This window comes from Trachurus trachurus (genome assembly GCF_905171665.1).
Source record: "Trachurus trachurus genome assembly, chromosome: 5".
Lineage (NCBI taxonomy): Eukaryota > Metazoa > Chordata > Actinopteri > Carangiformes > Carangidae > Trachurus > Trachurus trachurus.
Window position 1 is genome coordinate 26117454 of NC_139896.1, and position 18345 is coordinate 26135798.

Sequence of the window (18345 nt, forward strand, 5' to 3'; positions counted from 1 at the left end):
CTCTGTGAAATTAAATTGAACTCACTTTACAGCAGTCATCTCCTGGTTGTTTGTATAAAGCGCAACATTATGAAGATAAAGCAGCTCTCTCAGCTCATTCAGCCCAGAGGATTGCTCTCCTAATGCTGCATTAAGAGCTTCCCCTGATGCAAACTGCTCATCAGCTCTGGAGCATGCACTGGACACAGCACTGGTCAACCCAGCCACATTTCCAGCTAGTGCTGAGCTGGAGCCCAAAATGGTGACTACCCTCTCCTTCACAGCATCAAACTCTTCACTGTGGTTCTTCAACATATCCTGGAGTGTTTTGACGGACAGGGAGACCTGCTTCATCTCAGCCCACTGTGTGTCCATCTCTTCGTGGAGCGCCCAAAGATCTGGGTAAAGGTCAGTGTTCTTCAGCTTCTCTGATGTGGCCAGGGCTACCTCCACTTCCTGCTGAGCCTGTTTCTGAGCCTCCTCCAGAGCAACGATCCTCTCCTCTACACCTAAACCTGCATCGGTCTAGAAAGTGAATGAAGGTATTTACTCATGCGACATGACTCAGTTTAAACATTTAAAATCTAATCTTGTTTGGTGTTGTTGTTTTGGTGTTTGGTGTTGTTTGTTTTGGTGTGAAGTTGGCCTATTTAAAATGTCTCATAGCCTTGTGCTTTCAAAACAAATATACTCATATGATCACACAAGCTGCATCTGAATTTATGGCGTTTTGTTCAAACCTTTCTCACTTTCACTTATTTATTTAGCCTATTTATTTTTCTTTTCCACAAAGGTTGTGCTCTTATTTTGAAAAGCACACCCTGATTCGGAAATTCCTGCTAGCAATCACTGCCAGGTGAGGTGAATCGGTAGCCTAGAAATCTAGACGCACCCTAGCGGCAGCAAATATTTAATGATATAGTCTGGTTTGTCAGGCTAGTGAACCGGCGAAAATGGCGATGAATGAAAACCGTGTCAATCTAATTTTAAAGTTATAACGAGATAAAACAAAGCAAACTTCAGTTGATTAAGTGATTTAGAGTTAAGTGGACAGTCCCGAAATAGAAAGAAAGAAAGTGCGGATGACAACATGAGCCAACTTACCTGTGTGTCGGTTGTCTGCATCACCTGTTGCAAGTCTGTTATCTTCATTTGCATCGTCGTCAAAGACTGTGACAGCTGGTCGATGCTATATTGCTGGTCCACACCATACCAGCCCATTGTCGAGGCCCCTACTGAAAACAGAACAATGAACAGCAGGGCTGGAGAAGCAGAGGAGGTCGTGGTTCTTCTGGACCGTGGAGCTGGTGACTCCAACGGTGTGGAGGCGTCTTCTTGTTGAGGCTTCTTTGACTTGCGCTTGGCCATGGCAGCTACAGTAGCTAGCAGAGCGGCAGGACGTCCGGGACCTTGGGCAGCTGAGTCTTCAGTGAAGTGGACGCTGCCAAGTGAGGCTGCTGCTGCTCTGGGACAGCGAAGGTATCATGTTGTCTATTCTGCTGTGTCCCAGTCATTCATTGGACCCCCCCCACTATAATACTCAAAGCAACTGGTGGGTTGGGTGCGTGCATGTGTGTCTGTGGCAGCATGTTATGTAACTGCAGTGGTGGAAGTAGTAGGCTACTGAGATTGACTACTGAATGCACCACAGTGTGAGAAATGAATCTGCAAAAGGCTATTGATTGTTAACTTTGTCCTGATAGCTGATTATCTTCAGCCAACATTCAAAAACTTGGACAGTTTTTAAGTGTAAGATTGATTTGTTGGGTCTTGTAGCTAATTGCACAACTGTTAAAATTCCAGCTCTTGCAATTTGAATTTTGCACTTCACCATATTTAGATTTTTATTAGGCTACATTGTGATTGCTCCGCCCCATTGGAAAAAAAAAATATTCATGGTTTTTATAATCAAACCAAAAATGTTCCCCTACAAGTCCTGAAAATGCATTAGCCTACTAGAAGCTGCAAACCGTACACATCTAGAATCAAAAGTGCTAAAGTGGATATTTAATTTACTGTAAACAGAATGAATGAATGTTGAATCTGGCCCTGGTTGTGGTCAGGTTTGCCCTGATGCTGGTGAAATGTATGTTGTGTGAGTATTAGGAAAATGGCTTGAATTTGTTTTGTCTGACTTGCGGTGGAAAAACCTTGAATATGCTACTTGTGCCATTTGTTTTCTCTGTCACATACAGTAATTTGGTTACTTGCTGGGAGTAGCTGGCGACTGTTGCTTGACAAGGCCTTCAGGATACTAAAGGTTAATACACCCCCTGAGCAGTGCTACGTCCTCAGGGCAGATTGGAAACTGCAGTGAGCCTCTATCATAAAGTGACAAAATGAGTTGACACGGACCATGGAACTTACAATAGTTCGAGGTGACTGGTTAGTAAACTGCTATTATTGCAAATGCTGGCAGTGTAGCAGTAACAAAACTGAGGAATATATCATTCATTCCTTCATGTATTCATTCATGCATTCAAGGACACAGCTCTTGGGGGCTCCATTCGAATAAATAATTAAGCGTGCACTTTTTGCACTTATTGCAGAACCAAAGCTTCCCATAGTATAACTGAAGAATCCAGAATGAAAACACTCTTGTTTATGACAGATACGACTAAACAAATATACATGTCTTAACATTGTATACAGTATGATATAGCCTATAAAGTTATCCACTGCTCCATGGATTGCTTTAGCTTTGTTAAAAACAAATGCACATGGCCAGGAGGAAGCTTAGCAAAACGGTAGAAAAGTGAACAGACTTGCATAGTTCCCCTTTAAAGAAGAGTGCAACTTGCAACAAGAAGTCCTTTATTAAACTCATTTGCATAATTTACACTGGATTTATTCTAGTTATTGTTGCTTGTTCTCGGCATGGTGTGGTAATTTTCTTGTGTTTATTGGTTTTTAACCAGACAGTGAAGCCAAAGGCAAATTTTCATATTCGTCGGCAATAAAGATTATTGCTGTAATTATTCCATTGCTACTGTAACCACCATTTGAACAAAACAAAGCATTTCAATTGTATCTCACATTTAGTGAGATTCATTCATATTAATACTTTAGGAAAATGACACAGGTATGTGTTAAATGATAATCTGGTCCTTCACAATAAAATTCTTACTTGGCATGCATGAAATATAAATGACACAGGGACCCACTCATAAATGATTTATTAAGTGGTGCCACTAGTGGTTCACAACTTAGAGTATTCAATAACTGTAACTTAAATTAATTAATGGCTATGCAGAAGAACACTATTTTTTCAAGATGTGTGTTTTTATATTTTTGCTCAACATTGAACTCCAGGATCACACATTAAGTAAAAGATAAAATATATGTCTATTTTCTATTTTTCATAACACTAGCAGAAGAGGGAGAGACTTAAAAGGAATCCAACCCATTTAAAACACAGTAAGGAATCAGCTTCTGTCCAGCAGGTGCATCTCTTCTTCACTCTGTGAAAGAACATATTCACACATTCAGTTTACATACTATATGCTCAGTTGGTTTACTAGAATAGATTTTTTTATTGATGTGCAATTTTTAATCTTTTGCTTATTACCTCGGACATTCAGAGTCATCGAGCTCTCTGCTGTCCCTAGTTTGTTTTCAATAACAACTTTGTATTCTCCGTTGTCTTTAGCTCCCACTCTGAGTATGAGCAAGGAGCAGACGCCACATACATTGGTGATGTAGTAGTTGGTGTTCGTGTTCAAACTGATGTTGTTGTAGTACCACGTCACGCGTGGAGCTGGATCGCCCTTAACTGCACAACTCATGTAGCACTCATAACCTTTAGGGGACGTACGCCTCCTTAGGGGAACAATAAATGATGGAGATGACTGGAAGTCCAGGCATTTTGTCTCTGGCATTTTCACTTTGAACTTTCCTGAAAAGCAAAAAGAAAGCATTAGCCTACACACACAGGCATATGCACTTCTGGCTTTGGAAGACAACTTTCTGTGAGATACAAATCTATTGAGAGCCCTGACATCATCCGGTTGAGCTGCAGTTCCTCTAACTTCTATAATTCAAATCAGTCTCAGTTTCAGTGTTTCTCTCTTTTATCTTTCTGGAAAAGGGTTCACCAGCCATGACTTTTAAAGACTACTTAAACATGCAGGATTTCAATGTTTTCTTCTGCCTTTAACATTTTTACTGCTTTTTACCTTTGCATTCATCTCATACTACAAGTTATATGTATGTTTCAGATTTAGCATCAGCCTTTTTAAGCATTGCTTAGCAGTTTATTCAGCTAATTTAGCATTGATTCAACAATTACTTCAGCTCATTCAGCATTGCTTCAGCAATAGCATTCAGCTGCTTTCACACACATTTTCTGCAGGAATTGCTTTCTTTTTCTAGTTTGGCCTGTCATTCTTTTATTTTACCCTTTTTTCCATTTTCTCTCTTGAGACTCTCATCTCTATAAAAGTGTAATACTAAATTGCTGGAGTGCCTACCTTTTAAAAAATGTATCAAGTCTTGTCTAGATAAGTAGAATGAACTGTACAACACACTATTGAGCAAGGTAATGTTGGGGTGTTGAAATGGTGCATTATTGACAATGTCAGTGACCTTGACTGAGGTTTTCTTACTTTTAGATCATTTTGTTGCTCAGCTATCAGTGCATGGAAATTGTTGTGTATGGGCCAGTCAGAGTGGAGGCACAAACCTTTCTCCTTTTCGGTTCCAAACATGGGGGACTCAGAAGGTGGCGAAAGGCCCATGTCATTTTTAGCAAACACCCTGAAGTAATACTCCCTTCCAGGCAAAATGTTGATGACTGTGAACTTGTTGTTGAAGAGATTATCAGCCACTGTCCTCCAACTGCGTTTGAACGAATCCCGTTTGGATACCATGTAGTGCAGCCTGTCATCCCTCTTCTCATCTGGAGAGGGAGACCAGGTCAGAGTCACTGTCCCTGAGATGTTCTCATCCAGTTCCACTGGTCCTGGAGGCTTGGGATCATCTGTAATTAGATATAGACATGCAGAGGTACAGATTACTAACATCAAGGGCTCCAAGATGTACCCTGCCCAGTGCCCACCTGCTTGTGGCTGCAACTTTTAACTGTAATTTAATAACAGGAAAATACAATTGGTTAAGTCATTTTCATTTTGATTATCTTTCCCATTTATTATCAGTATAATTGTTAGTGTTCTATAGTTTACCTGGATTTTTTTTGGATTTAAATTGTTTACTGTTCTTCAAAGCTTAAAAGACTCTAGCATCTCCAGCAAAATTTAGAAATTGTAAAAATGCTCCCTGAGACTTACCTGTAACTCTGATTTCAACATTGAAACTCTCTTGGCCAGCCATGTTCTTGACAGTAATGGTGTACATGCCGGTGTCGGACCGCTCAGATGTAGGGATTAAGAGCTGAGAGCCTTTGTCAGAATTGGTAATTGTCACATGTTTAGACACTGGAATACCGTCTTTTAACCAAGAGATTTGTGGCAAGGGGGAGGCCTGTAACAGGTTAAGGTAAATATCAGATTTGTATGTGCATGAAAAAATACACTGAGCTCAGCAGAAAGAAAAACTTTGGCATTGTACCTCAAAGTTGATGTTCAGACGAACTGTGTTTCCAGATTTCACCACCACAAAGTTCTTCATGTTGCGGTTGTTGAATTTTGGCTTCACTGTGAAATTTACAATCAAATGATGAAGTGTTGAACTACAAATCACCAGTTTTCTCACATACCTTTACAATTATCTGGGCAGATTTTCCTGTATTAGAAGAAAAAAACCCCAGGACAAAGCCAGTTTATTGGCTATCCACTGGCTGTATGAATCTAGATCTGTTTCCTATCCTTTGTTCAATGTTATCCACCTTGCTCAGCTGTCAGAAATACCACATCCCTGTGTATTACTCGAACCTATTTGTATTCCACAGCCTTGCGTGTCAGCACAGACAGCCCATATCACTAAGGAGCATGAAGCTCCTCTGGTTAAAAACAAAAATAAAAACAAGTCATTTTGCCTCCATTACAGTCTTGTTTTGATGTTGCACAATGCCTTCAAATTGCTACGCTTGCTGAAAGCTGTACTTGAACTTCAGCATTTTGTTGATGCTGGGTTATCTGGAGCCCGGTAATAACACCCTTCTGTCTTGTCACTATAATTCCACCCTTTATTCGACAAAATATTGTTGGACATTTTAAATCATAGAAAACCTGAAGGAAAGCTGTTATGCTTGTTATAGTGTCTTGGTGCAGAACAATACAGATTTGCATAGCTGCTTCAAGGCAAAAGGTGCACTGTGCACAAAAACAAATATTTGCTGTAAATGTACACAGATATAGATATAATTTGATCAAACCTGGAAATAATAGAAAAAAGTTTCAATTCATTAAACTTGGAGAAACTGAGAACCTGTCAAGTTATTAATTTAAATTTCAAATCTTCTTACCTGGAGGGGGCATGGCAATTATATAATTGTCAAAGCCCTGAGGTTCTCCATCACCTCCATAATTGGTGGCAATTACTCTCACCCAATATGTAGCCATTGCCCTCAGGCCAAGCACGGTGTAGGAAGTTAGAGTAATTGGGGTGGTGTTACAACGGGTCCATTCAAGGCTTTCTATTGGTCTGATCTCCACGTAGTATCCCTGGGCTTCATCCTCTACCCCTTCCACTTCTTTAGGCTTAGTCCAAGCCAGTGAAAATGTGGTGTAGTTGGAGGATGTTAATTTCAGGTCTGTTACTTTACCTGGGGGCTCTGAAATCACAGTAACATTATACTGAATAACATAGTAAATCATAATGTTGTCATTGAGGATAACTGCAGTGAAACATAACACCTCAATATGATTGGCTTACTCATTGGATCCCTTGCAATTACTGTGTCACATGGAATACTATGGTCTCCAGCACCAGACAAGTTGATGGCAGACACTCTGAATTCATACGCTGCCCCTTCAAAGACGTCTTTCACTGCGTACTTTGTACCTGTGTCGAAATGAGGATTTGATTAGCATATCGCTCAGAATCAGAGCGCAAACACTTCTCACTGTGTAGGCAACCGGTGGTATATTCTTGCACATTAGCATGTAGAGGAGGCCAGAGTGTAGCACTGAGGGATATATTCAAAAAATCTCTCTCTAAAAAAAAAATCATAGTTTCGCTTCAAGTGCTTGTGGATGCATTCGTAAAATATGTTAAGTCTAAAAGGACATATAGTTTTCTAATTCAGCATTCTGATACAATATAACTTTGTGACTTCACCAAACCCTAAGTTTCAATAAGCTGCTAAACATGACTTTTACTGTAATTCTCAATTTCAATTTATTTTCATGCTGCTCAAATCTCAGTGTCCCTGTGCACAGAACAGAGGAGGAAGTCGGGAGATGAGTTCATCCTTGATGAGAACAAGACGCTCCAAGGTGTTACTAAGAAATTGCATTCACGCCTTTGACCCCCAAAATCACAGTGAAAGTTTATGTCAAGAATGAAGTACTACTGAGATATTGTGTTGTGTTGTCCATGAGATTGGGACTGGCAGACGGATGAATGAACAATCCAAAAACAAAATGCATCTGGCTCTGGCTGTAATAACTGCAGCCTACTGTTAGGGACATACCTGTTATCGGCCCTCCTTGGTTTACGAGGCCCCAGTAATTAGTGCCTTTCTTGTTCTTTTCTAAATTGTATCCCACTATTTTGGTTCCTCCAGTGTCACATGGGGGACTCCATGACAGATTGATGCAGTCTTTAAAGGCACTGAACACTTTAGGTGCCGCTGGGGCTCCTGGGTAACCTGTGAGGAAAATGTGTCATTCTGTAACTTATGTGGCTCTGTATTTATTTCCTCCAACATGAACACATTGCACAACGTCTGTACACTTTGCTTTATCCACCAAGTTAAGTTTGTTAGAAACCTGAAAACCTGCCAAGAAACATATCTGAAGCTGGTGTGTTGGAAAAAAGTTTTGTTTTATATCTTAACTTGTACTGTTGTCAAAGTTAGATAAAAAAAAAAAAATCCCTTGTAATATCCTAAAATAGACTCCAACAGGAAACTTACGGAGTACACCAGCAGGGATGTCCTCTGTCGTCAGGTAATCACTGGCGCCCTCTGAATTCTTGGCTCTGATCCGGTAGCAGTATCTCCTCCCAGGGTCCACATCTGAGTCTTTGTAACTTGGGTTGCTGTCAGGGATCTCGCCAAGATCTGACCATTTATTTCGCCCCACTTGTTGGCGCTCTACCATATAGTTTGTGACAGGACAACCGCCGTTGTCCTTCGGCGGTTTCCATTTGAACCCAACAGATGTTACAGCACTCTCCATAATGTCTACAGGTCCCTGTGGTGGTGTTGGTCTGTCTGTTGACAAAGTGAGATAGAATCATATTGTCCTAAAAGCAAGAAGTGTTAACCTTCTGTACATTGTATAATTTCAAGTCTTTTTATCTACTCACCCAGAACAATGAGTTTGGAAAATGCTTCTGTTGTGCCAAATTCATTTTTGATTTTGATTTTGACCTCCCCGCCATCTTTCCTTTGACACTTAGTGAGGCGTAGTTGGCTCTTTGTGTCTGATGTGTCAATTTTCACATTGAGGCCAGGCAAAAGCTCATCGTCGTCCTTGAACCACTGTATATTAATCGGTGCACCGCCTGAGAATGGCAGCTTCCATTCGGCATTTTCACCCGCCTTAATGATGACAGGCTTTGAGAATTCTCCCAGAGCGTCGCTGTCAATTTTCGGTGGATCTTTTTGCACAGAAAAAGAAAGGTTTCATCAAAGACCTAAACCTGTTTAACCCATTGCAAAGTGATCATAATACAAAACAAAGTAATTAATTTTGGTTCTTACCTTGAACATTAAGTGTTGCCTCTGATTTACGTCCTTCAGCTTCAAAGCGGTACACTGCTGCATCGTCTTCTGTACAGCAATCAATTACCAATTTGTGACAAGCTCCGTCTTTGATAATTGTTACTCCATCCCCACTGGTCAGCTTGTCAGATAAAAAGATGTGCAGGTGAATGTTCATAAGCGATGTAGAATGTAAAAGTTTTTGACTTAAATTGGTCTATACAGGCTGAGAAACAGTGATATGCATGTCAGTAGTTTTATATGGTTGTATTACTCCTGGAATAGTTGACTTACCGGTTTTCCGTTTTTATACCAGAGTCCCTCTGAAGTATCACTGCTCAGTTTGCAAGACAGCTCTGCCCGCTCACCAACATTAGCATCAGTATCTGACAGCCCACTGACAAACTGAACACCTCGAGCTGCAGCAGTTTGAACAAAATGTAAAAAAAGAAGAAAACCCAAAAATGACTCTGTGTGGAATATATGGCCATAAAATCTCTGGTATGAAGAAGAGAAATGTGAAGTGTACAGTACATGGTAACCTTTTCTGTATTAACTGGCCAGGTAGAAAACACATATATTATTTATTTAGTTGCAGACATCAGTCAGGTAAATCTGTCTTAATCCAGCCAGTCAGCCACTTTTTGTTGTTCCCATCCATAGAGTGAAAGGTTTAATACATCAAGAGCAAACAATTAATTATACTGTATGGCCTAAGCAAGCGGCCTTGCTACTGTTTCCTCTCTTGTTTACAGTATGTCCCCCTCTAGTGGACTACATCATTATTGCCATTATATTAAACTTCTGGGCCTAAATATTACGTTTCATTTCAAAAAGACCATCAAATTTAGTTCTGAGTTTTCACTAAAATCTACTCCAATTGGAATTGATTTTTTTTTCCACAGTTAATTTTTTTTGCCCCCGTAGCAAAGCAGGCAGCAGTAGTGGCAAAGCCAATGTAAGGAACGCTGAGATGTAACAGATGTTAATTACATTTCAGTGTTCACATGTTACCTGTAACAGTGTCAGGAACCAAAGGGCCAGTCCGTAATCGCTTCTTCTTTTTATCTGCATCACCGTCATTATCTCCATCATCTCCATCTCCAAGGAGGTTCTTATTTTTGCCATCTCCGTCACTTCCATCTCCATCAGTCTTTCCACCAGAACCATCACCATGGCCGTCTCCAGACCCGTCTCCAAAGCCATCTCCAGACCTGTTCCCAGACCCGTCACCAAACCCGTCTCCTCCATCCCCCATTGAAGCTCTAGCTGCTGCATCTGCAGCATCCTTTTCAGCCTGTGCTCTTCTGGCTGCCTCCAGGTCGTCTTTCTCTTTTTGTAGCTTGGCCTGCTGCTCCAATGCTAGTTTAGTCAAATCATCTTCATCTCCAGTTCTTCTGCCCTTCCTTCCTTTACTGCCATCTGGATCAGCTAAATTACAGCCAAACCAAAAGAACAGGGAGGATAAATCATGTTATTTGGTTGATACAATTTTTAAAGAATGTTTTTAAGTTTCAGACTATACAAGTTAGATTCATATTTTAATATGTGTACCACTAATCAAAGAAGAAAAGATTGCCCACCTTCCACTGTGAGAGAGGCGTTGCTGGAGGCTATCCCAGCGATGGCATAATATGCTCCATTATCTTCCATTTGACAGTCTTTAACTGTTAATGTGTGAATAAGTTTGTCCTCCGAGACAGTGATATCATGTTTGCCCCCATGTTCAAGTGACGAGTCCTGTTTGGACCATGTAATACCGTTGAGGGGTGTTGACAAGACGCACTGAAAGACGGCGTCCTCTCTTTCCACAGCCTTCACATCCTTAATCTTGGCTATGAATTCCACATCAGGCACTGAGAGAGGAAGGGAGGAGGTTTGAGCATAGAATAATATGACTGACTGACATTCATAATTATGCTTTTTTTTCTGTCCGCTATGTCAATCAACCTGTTTTATTACAAGCAAAATACTTTTATGATACTTTACCTCGAAAGTCAGTTGAAAGAACATTTGCCTCTTCAACATCGACTTGGTAAAATCCAGCGTCTTCTGGCTGAGGGTCTTTGATGCTGAAAACATATGTTGACCCAGTTCTTTTAAGGCTGTGCTTTGAATTTTCATCGTCACCATATAGCACCATTGTCCCATCCTGTTGAGAGAGTCACGTATTTGTTATTTTTTTTGCGGAGCTGTTTTTCATTCAAAACTGATTACCTCGGGATTCCTCTTAAACCCACCTTGTATAAGTTAATTGCACTGTTGGGATCGTGCAGCGTCATGTCGAGGCTAAATTCAGCTTTTCCATTTGGTTTCACTTCTATTTGTTTCACATTATCCACCTTCTCTACAACCTGCAAAAGAAAAACACAGCTGAGAGAACGTGATTTTTTTTCAAGTATTTTTGGGGGCTTTTACACCTTTATTGGCAGGACAGTTGAAGAGAGAGGACAGAACATGGGGAGAGAAGGGGAATGACATGCAGCAAAGGGCCGCAGGGGGAATCAAAACCAGGGCTGCTGCAGTGAGGACTGTAGCCTCTGTATATGGGGCATCTGCTCAACCCAGTGAGCTACACAGCGCCCCACATTACATTTTCAATGCTGCCGTGTTTGAACACAGTGTTGGATATTTACTTGTTGAGATGCAGTAGGTTTCTTAGCCTCAAGCAAAACTAGCTTCCATGCACAGGAAGGCAGGGATCAAATGTTGAGGGAAAAATAATTTAGCTTTTACCCGCCCTGGGAATGTTTTTTTTTTTTTTTTTCCTGACCTGCAGTTGTTTTCTCTCTCCCCCTGCCGCACTGACTGGCCTCCAGTGTGTGTGTGGAAAATTAATTTGCAGTTGTTTAAAACTGGCCACAGTACCTTTGCCTGCTCATCTGCCCTTTCCTTCTTTAACTGCTTGAGTCTCTTGAGCATCCAGCGAAAGTCAGTGACGCCATATTCGAAGCAGATCCTTTCATAGTCTTTCTTTGGCGCGTGGATGAGCAGTTCCCAGAGCTTAGGATCGATTTCTCCATCTTTCCTTGGTGGCAGTTGTTTTTTTCTGGTGACAACGACGCTGAAATAGAGTGTGTCTCATTGAGTTTGCCACAGGGCACATTTAACACTACAGAGCTTCCTTCGGTTTTCAGTTTGAACTTACGTTTTCTTGAGCATTGCTCTGAAGTCAAGTGGCCCTGCGGCTCCTGAATGAAAAATAAATGTGAATGAGGTTCATTATTTTAAGGGCAAATGATCCCACCATCATGTGTAGGCCTATGTGAAGAGTCCAGCTCTGTCTAAAGTGGATTAAATTAATTTGTACTTTAAAAAAAATAATGATTTGAAACCAAAAGTATTTCCTCAGCAAATACAGAATTTGTAATTGCAGCATAGCTTCCCTCTCCCTTCTTCCTTTTTATAGTTAATGATTTTGTAAGTGCTGCCCGGATCAAAAAAAAAGAAAAATCTCTTAGCTTCATACCTGCCGTAGGGTCATTCTTGAATCCAACTGGAATAAAACAACAGTAGAACAAAATATGAGTAGTCACAGTGACGTTATGCTATTCTTTAGTTTGCCATTAATGTTTTGCACATTAAATCTCTTACCTGCAATAACGTTGAGCGTTGCAGTGCATATGGCCTCTCCATACTCATTGGTGGCCAAGCACTTGTAGGTGTCACCATCTTCTGGTTTTACACCGCTGATCTGATAAAAAACAATATTATCATCTGAGGATTTCATTTCAATATAAGCTTCAGTCTAATGTGACCAAGAGCAAATCAAAGTACCTGAGTTTTGTCTCGCTCACACTTTTATAATTCAGAGCAGCAGGTATGTGAATTTTCGATTGGTTTGTGTTTCGTGAGATGTGAAGCGTTTTATGAAAGTACTGTTTTCTCACCTCTAAAATGTGCTGTCGAGTTTTTTCATCATATCTGGGATTGTACTTTTCTGGATCATTAACCTCACCCTTGTTGCGCTGCCAGGTGACGGTCGGTGCTGGCTCTCCATTAACCATAGCTCTGAAAAACGCCTTTTTACCTGAAACAATAGTGATACGGCTGTGAAGTGTTATTTTCTTTCCAAAAAATTATGTTATAATGACAATTTTAATCAAAATTTTATTTTACCCTCTTGAACTGTCGTAACCATTGGTTTCCGTGTGAAGTCGGGTGTTGTTTTTCCTGGTGGTAGTTGCTCAACATACTGAGTGATCATTACACCAGGAACTCTGGACCGTTTTTTGATAGCCACTGTTAAAACCAGAAAATAGTACGTAAGGTCGTGAAAATAAACATAAAACAAGAAACATAAAGAAACACAACACACAGATCTCATAAAATGACTTGTTATATTGAGTATTAATAAGCTTGTTGGGGCAAAACCATGTGACTGAACAGTAGAATAAATCTTGAATGTATCACATTGTCCCAGTCTTCCCAGTAATCATGTTTGCATATTTAAACAATTTAATTAAGATTTTCCAGGATTTGGGAAATAAACTAAACAACACACCTTTTCACCAGTGCTTTTACTCCTTGTTGCAGTTACAACAATATTTCACTAGAGGTCAATATTTCCTTTATCTTTCAACCCTCAAAGCCACTACATCATGACAGTTCCTTTGATTCACTTGACTGTGCTGGTAAAGGTTTTTTTTTTTTTTTTTTAATACATAACCTATACATGCAAAGAAATATAAATTACAAAACTATTGTATTATTTTGTCATAATTGTACTACGGATTCCTATGAATATTGGATAAATATACAAAAATACTTATTTTCTTTATTCACACTTGTCTCTAGTTGATGGAAAAAGTGGGGTAAAAGGTCAGACAGTGTACTGTATATGCATGGGAAATGTGCATGTCACACAGTCGCAAAAGAGGTGGTGGAGTAGTATAATATAAATAGTTTCTCTGAGACTTTGAGGAAGGCTGTTACAAAATATGAGGAGCCAAAAGAAGTCTGTCAGGCTGCGTTGTTACCTTGAACCATCATCACCTCTTTACTATGGTTGTGGATACGGCCAACAAGAGATTGGTGACATTTTTTCCAGCCTTTATCCCCTCTAACATTTCATCTGTGGGATGAGTCACTGCACAACACTAAGTTCATCCAACAGCTGTTGAAATCACAAACTCCAATACACCATCTGTTACTCTGTTACTTTTCCTGCACAGGATTCATACCTCATTATGACGCAGAACTGCTCCGGTCACCTTGGGGCCTCAACATTTAACATGACTTTAGTGCTGCATCGCATAAATAGGTCAGACAACACATTAGCACACTGCTGTGCCATCATGACAGTGATTTTATGTTTCCAAGCATATGCAACATGGCATTAAGAGGATTTATTGCAATGTTTCGATTGAAACACTGGCAACAAATTTGTCTTCAAAGGCATTTCTCTGAATCTGATGAGTCAGTGGCCACAAATGAGCCATTTTTCATGGTGGCGACACTACTTAAACAACCTCATGCAACTTCTCCTCAAGCTGATCCACCCCAACAGATGTAAACGTTTGAAATCTGAATGGAGCCATATGCAGCTCATAAGGCTGGGTACAATATAAGGTTTTGGTTCAGTGTTTCATGTTTTTAACTGTGGAAGTGACAGATTAAAGAGCAAGACACTCAATTGTGATTTAACTTTTGTTGGACATATAAAGTCCATTCTGTCTCTTTCTCATCACTCATTTTTATCTTCAGATACAGATAGTTTATTAGATATATTCATGGTTTGATTTCCTAGAAGCCAGAAGACAGGTCCTGGACACTGGTTCTCAAAGTGGGGTCTGAGGACCCCTAGGTGTCTGTAAGTGGGTTACATGCAGTCCCCAGAGGGGAACTTCATTTCACTGTAATTCCACCCAGAAGTCACACAGTGACATAATGTTGGATTATTGTTTTACACACTTTCTGTAATAAAACATACAAAAACAAAATTCTGATCTAAACAATTAGAAAACCACAATTTTAGAAGACCGTTTAAGCCACAGTAAACGTATGTAGGAAACTGATTCATCTTCCATGCAGTCTAATTAAATATAGTACAACACATTTATTTAAATTCACTGTCAATTCAAAAAACGTTATTTATCCCAAGGATTTACCACGTTGTACCTGAATGAAGTTAATAATGTTCAGTTTTTGTTCTTACAGGTGTTAATCAAATATGTGTTACTGATGTGGTGTAGTTGTAGGCTACTTGATAAAATGACATCCTCATGCTGATGAAGGAAATGGGTAAAAGAGTAAAAGGTAAAAGACACCTCTCACTGCACAGCACACTTCAACATCTGTATTAAACTTGTAGTTAAATTAATACCGCTCTGATACTGATTATCAGAACTGCTACTTTATTATTTTTGTAAAGGTTAAATTCATAATTACTGGATCCCATCAGATCTTACAAGTGTAACTAATAAAGTGGGTACTTATTATATAAAAACATTTACTCCCACATGTTGAACTTTTACCTAACAAACATGTGAAATGGCTGGAAATACTGATCAGAAAACACACAGATTCTTTTAAATTCAGTAGCATGAAATGAACTAGATGTGACAATGTGAGGAAGCAGCTACAGCTTCAAGGTGAAATCAGATTCTCATCTAAATGAAGTTCAGCATTCTTATAATATTCAGAAAACTTAAGTGGTGCTTTATTATATCACTACTTCCTATGTGAACAACGTTTAGATTACCCTTTCTTCACTGCTTCTTTGCAGCAGCCCCACTCCAGTTGGAGGCTATGTGCTGAATATTCATCAGACTGTATGTGTCATTTCTCAGGGGATTGGTTTACACTCTTGTATCGTCTGAATGCAGGCGGGATTCTTGTAACCTTGCTCTTCAAGCACTGATTCACACATAATCCAAGACTGGTAGGACAGCAGTCAGTTGTTTGCTTCTGCATACCAATCGCCTCTGTGAGAATCGTTTGATTTGGACAGCAGCAAACTTGAGGACACCTTCAGTGAGATTTTGTTGGCTGTATAAAGCTGTCATAAACCACTCTGAGTCACCAACACTAGGCCTCTAGAGCAAGTGTGAATGCTTTTTAGACACTCTGTTATAATGTTTCTGGGTGGTATAATGAAATGTGTATGGCTCTTGTCCTTCACATGTATCCAGTTACGCTTTCTCTCCGTACCAAGTGCTAAAGGAAGTGGATTTCAGATGTCAAAAGAAATTCAGATATTTTGAAGGAGGTCTCAAACAAGCATAATCTCTTTCTTTCTTTCTTTCTTTCTTTCTTTCTTTCTTTCTTTCTTTCTTTCTTTCTTTCTTTCTTTCTTTCTTTCTTTCTTTCTTTCTTTCTTTCTCATTTCGTCATTAGTTGGCAAAATCATTATATCTATGTATTTATATATAATATTTAGTAAATAATGAGTGTGTAAAACGTTTCACTGCTTACTTTCCTTGACTTACCTCGGGCTTTTGGGTCGTTTGTATTAGCACTCATTGCAGTGGTTCCGATTGATTGTCAGAAAGGAATTGAATGATCACTGTACTGTATGGCTGAAACACAAAGAAGAACTGTCATGGCTGTGTGCTGTGTAGTTGGTCATTGATGTAGATGAAGAATATTTGATATTTGAGGAAGGTTCCTGCAAGATGTCAAAACAAACTCATCAGGAACAGCCATTTCAGTCTCAATTGATCTATACTCTGTCTTGAAAATGATAGTTTGATAATCTTTCTGGCCAACTGACTAACTTCCTAAAAGTGACTTTTGACCATGGTGTATAGATTTTTGTATGGCTCATTTGGAGATGCCTCCACAGTTAGACATCTTTGAGTCATCTTGGCATGACTTGCATGACTGTAACTCTGTACCTCTGTAGGCGAAATGCTCGGGTCATGAGAACCCAGGAGACCAAAAAATGGGGTCATGGGCCAGAAAAAGTAGAGAAACCCTTCCCTGGGGGTTCTCCTCAAGTATCACCTATGTTGCCCTATGACATCAGCCCTGTCAAAGTGGGGATGCCTTGACTCCTCTGTGAACCATGGAGACAGTTGGAGACGTGCTGCGACACTGTACTGTATATAGGGAATGTGAAACCCCACCTAGTGGCTGACCACATGGCCTGTGGAGTCAAGTGGCAGAAATTTAACTGCTCATGATCCAAACATAGACAGGAGCAGAATGTGTGTGCATCAAACTGTTAAGCTGATGCACATATCTGTAAATCTCCTTCTTGCCACAAACTCTTAAAACTTATGTTCTCCAAGCCGGTTTGCACAAGGTGTCTGCTTGATAACTGTCAGCAAAACACTCAAACTTCAAAATTCAAACTGCTCGTCCTTTGTGGTCATGTAGACTTGTTTTGTGTTTGAAGGTGAAACATGATTAGCCATACAGTATACTGTGTTTTTAGTTAATAATCTGAAAAACCTCTCCAGAAATTTAAAATGAGACACAAATTTGTTTCAACCAAGGCCACAGCTGTTGGCAGAATAAACTGGAGAGGACTTTGACCTACTGACTGTTGAGACCTTCAGGTCAAGTACCAGTTGATGGAAATGACTGTTAGTCTGGGAATTTCTAATCTTTAAATTAGTCAAGTAATAATGTTAGTAACTGCAGAGCTGAGCACCTTTTAATTAGAACAAAATGGGCTGCACACAAGATTATGGCCATAAGGATTTCTATGGTCTTTTAATTTTTAACACCATTAGCTCGCCATTGAAAAATGTGAAAAAGAATATTTGACCTTGAACATCTATAACCCATCAAATAAAACAAATTAAAAAAACATAACTGCTCATCCTACTTTATCCTGTGTTAGTCATAAGAAGCCAGTTGGGAAGGTCATATTCCTCAGTGAAATAAGGCATACTGTTGAGATCTTAAGTGTCAGAATTACAGATTCATCTCAAGAGTTCCATTCGTACTTTTCTGTTTCGTAAAATCCCCAGACAGTAAGTTTTAGAAACTGGTTTCAGACTTCACTGCATCTATTATTTTGACATGGCACAAAAAATGTAAATTTTGGAATGAAATACATTTTTCAGACAATAGTCCTGTGACTGTGACTGTGACAGTACATACAGTGTATTGTTGTTGTTGTTGTTGTTGTTGTTGTTGTTAGTTTGTAGGTATATAGAAAACAAATCCACAGGTCATCTTATTTAGATTTTATTGTCAAAATTAAATACTGACACCCTTGCAACTCAATGCTATTTTTCTTGAAGTGTTATAGTGTTAGTCTCCTTTAGCAAGTGATGCCCTTCTGTCCCTAATAATGCTACAGTTATAACGCTCGTTGACATCATCATGCATGAAGATTTCAGTCACATCAGTTAAAAGCTCTTCTTATTCTTTGTTATGAGATTCAATCTATAAAGATTATTCACACATGAAATCAGTGTTTAAAAAATAAATAAAACATCTGACTTACTTCCAAATCTTCTTCGTCTACGTTCAGCTCAGCGTCTTCAGCGTGTACTCTCTCCCTTTCCAGTATTTCAAAGGCGACACCCCTTTATGTTCGGTGATAAAATTTTGGAGTGCATGAAAACCCATACATGGCTAAA

At 39.6% G+C, this 18345-nt stretch overlaps 1 protein-coding gene across 1 annotated transcript; it reads right to left on the reverse strand.

Moving 5' to 3' along the window:
* Positions 1-1361: 1361 nt before the first annotated feature.
* Positions 1362-16270, reverse strand: LOC310986308 (immunoglobulin-like and fibronectin type III domain-containing protein 1; the record flags this gene model as incomplete). The annotated part of the gene is made up of 23 exons (XM_083972156.1): positions 1362-1444; positions 3548-3874; positions 4661-4957; positions 5265-5457; positions 5545-5630; positions 6401-6709; positions 6811-6939; positions 7571-7747; positions 8015-8314; positions 8410-8703; positions 8807-8948; positions 9101-9225; positions 9821-10237; positions 10390-10662; positions 10796-10958; positions 11047-11160; positions 11675-11870; positions 11955-11997; positions 12276-12302; positions 12401-12500; positions 12697-12836; positions 12926-13048; positions 16237-16270. 23 exons carry the CDS (start codon positions 16268-16270, stop codon positions 1362-1364), a joined length of 4092 nt encoding a protein of 1363 aa, XP_083828282.1.
* Positions 16271-18345: the final 2075 nt, after the last annotated feature.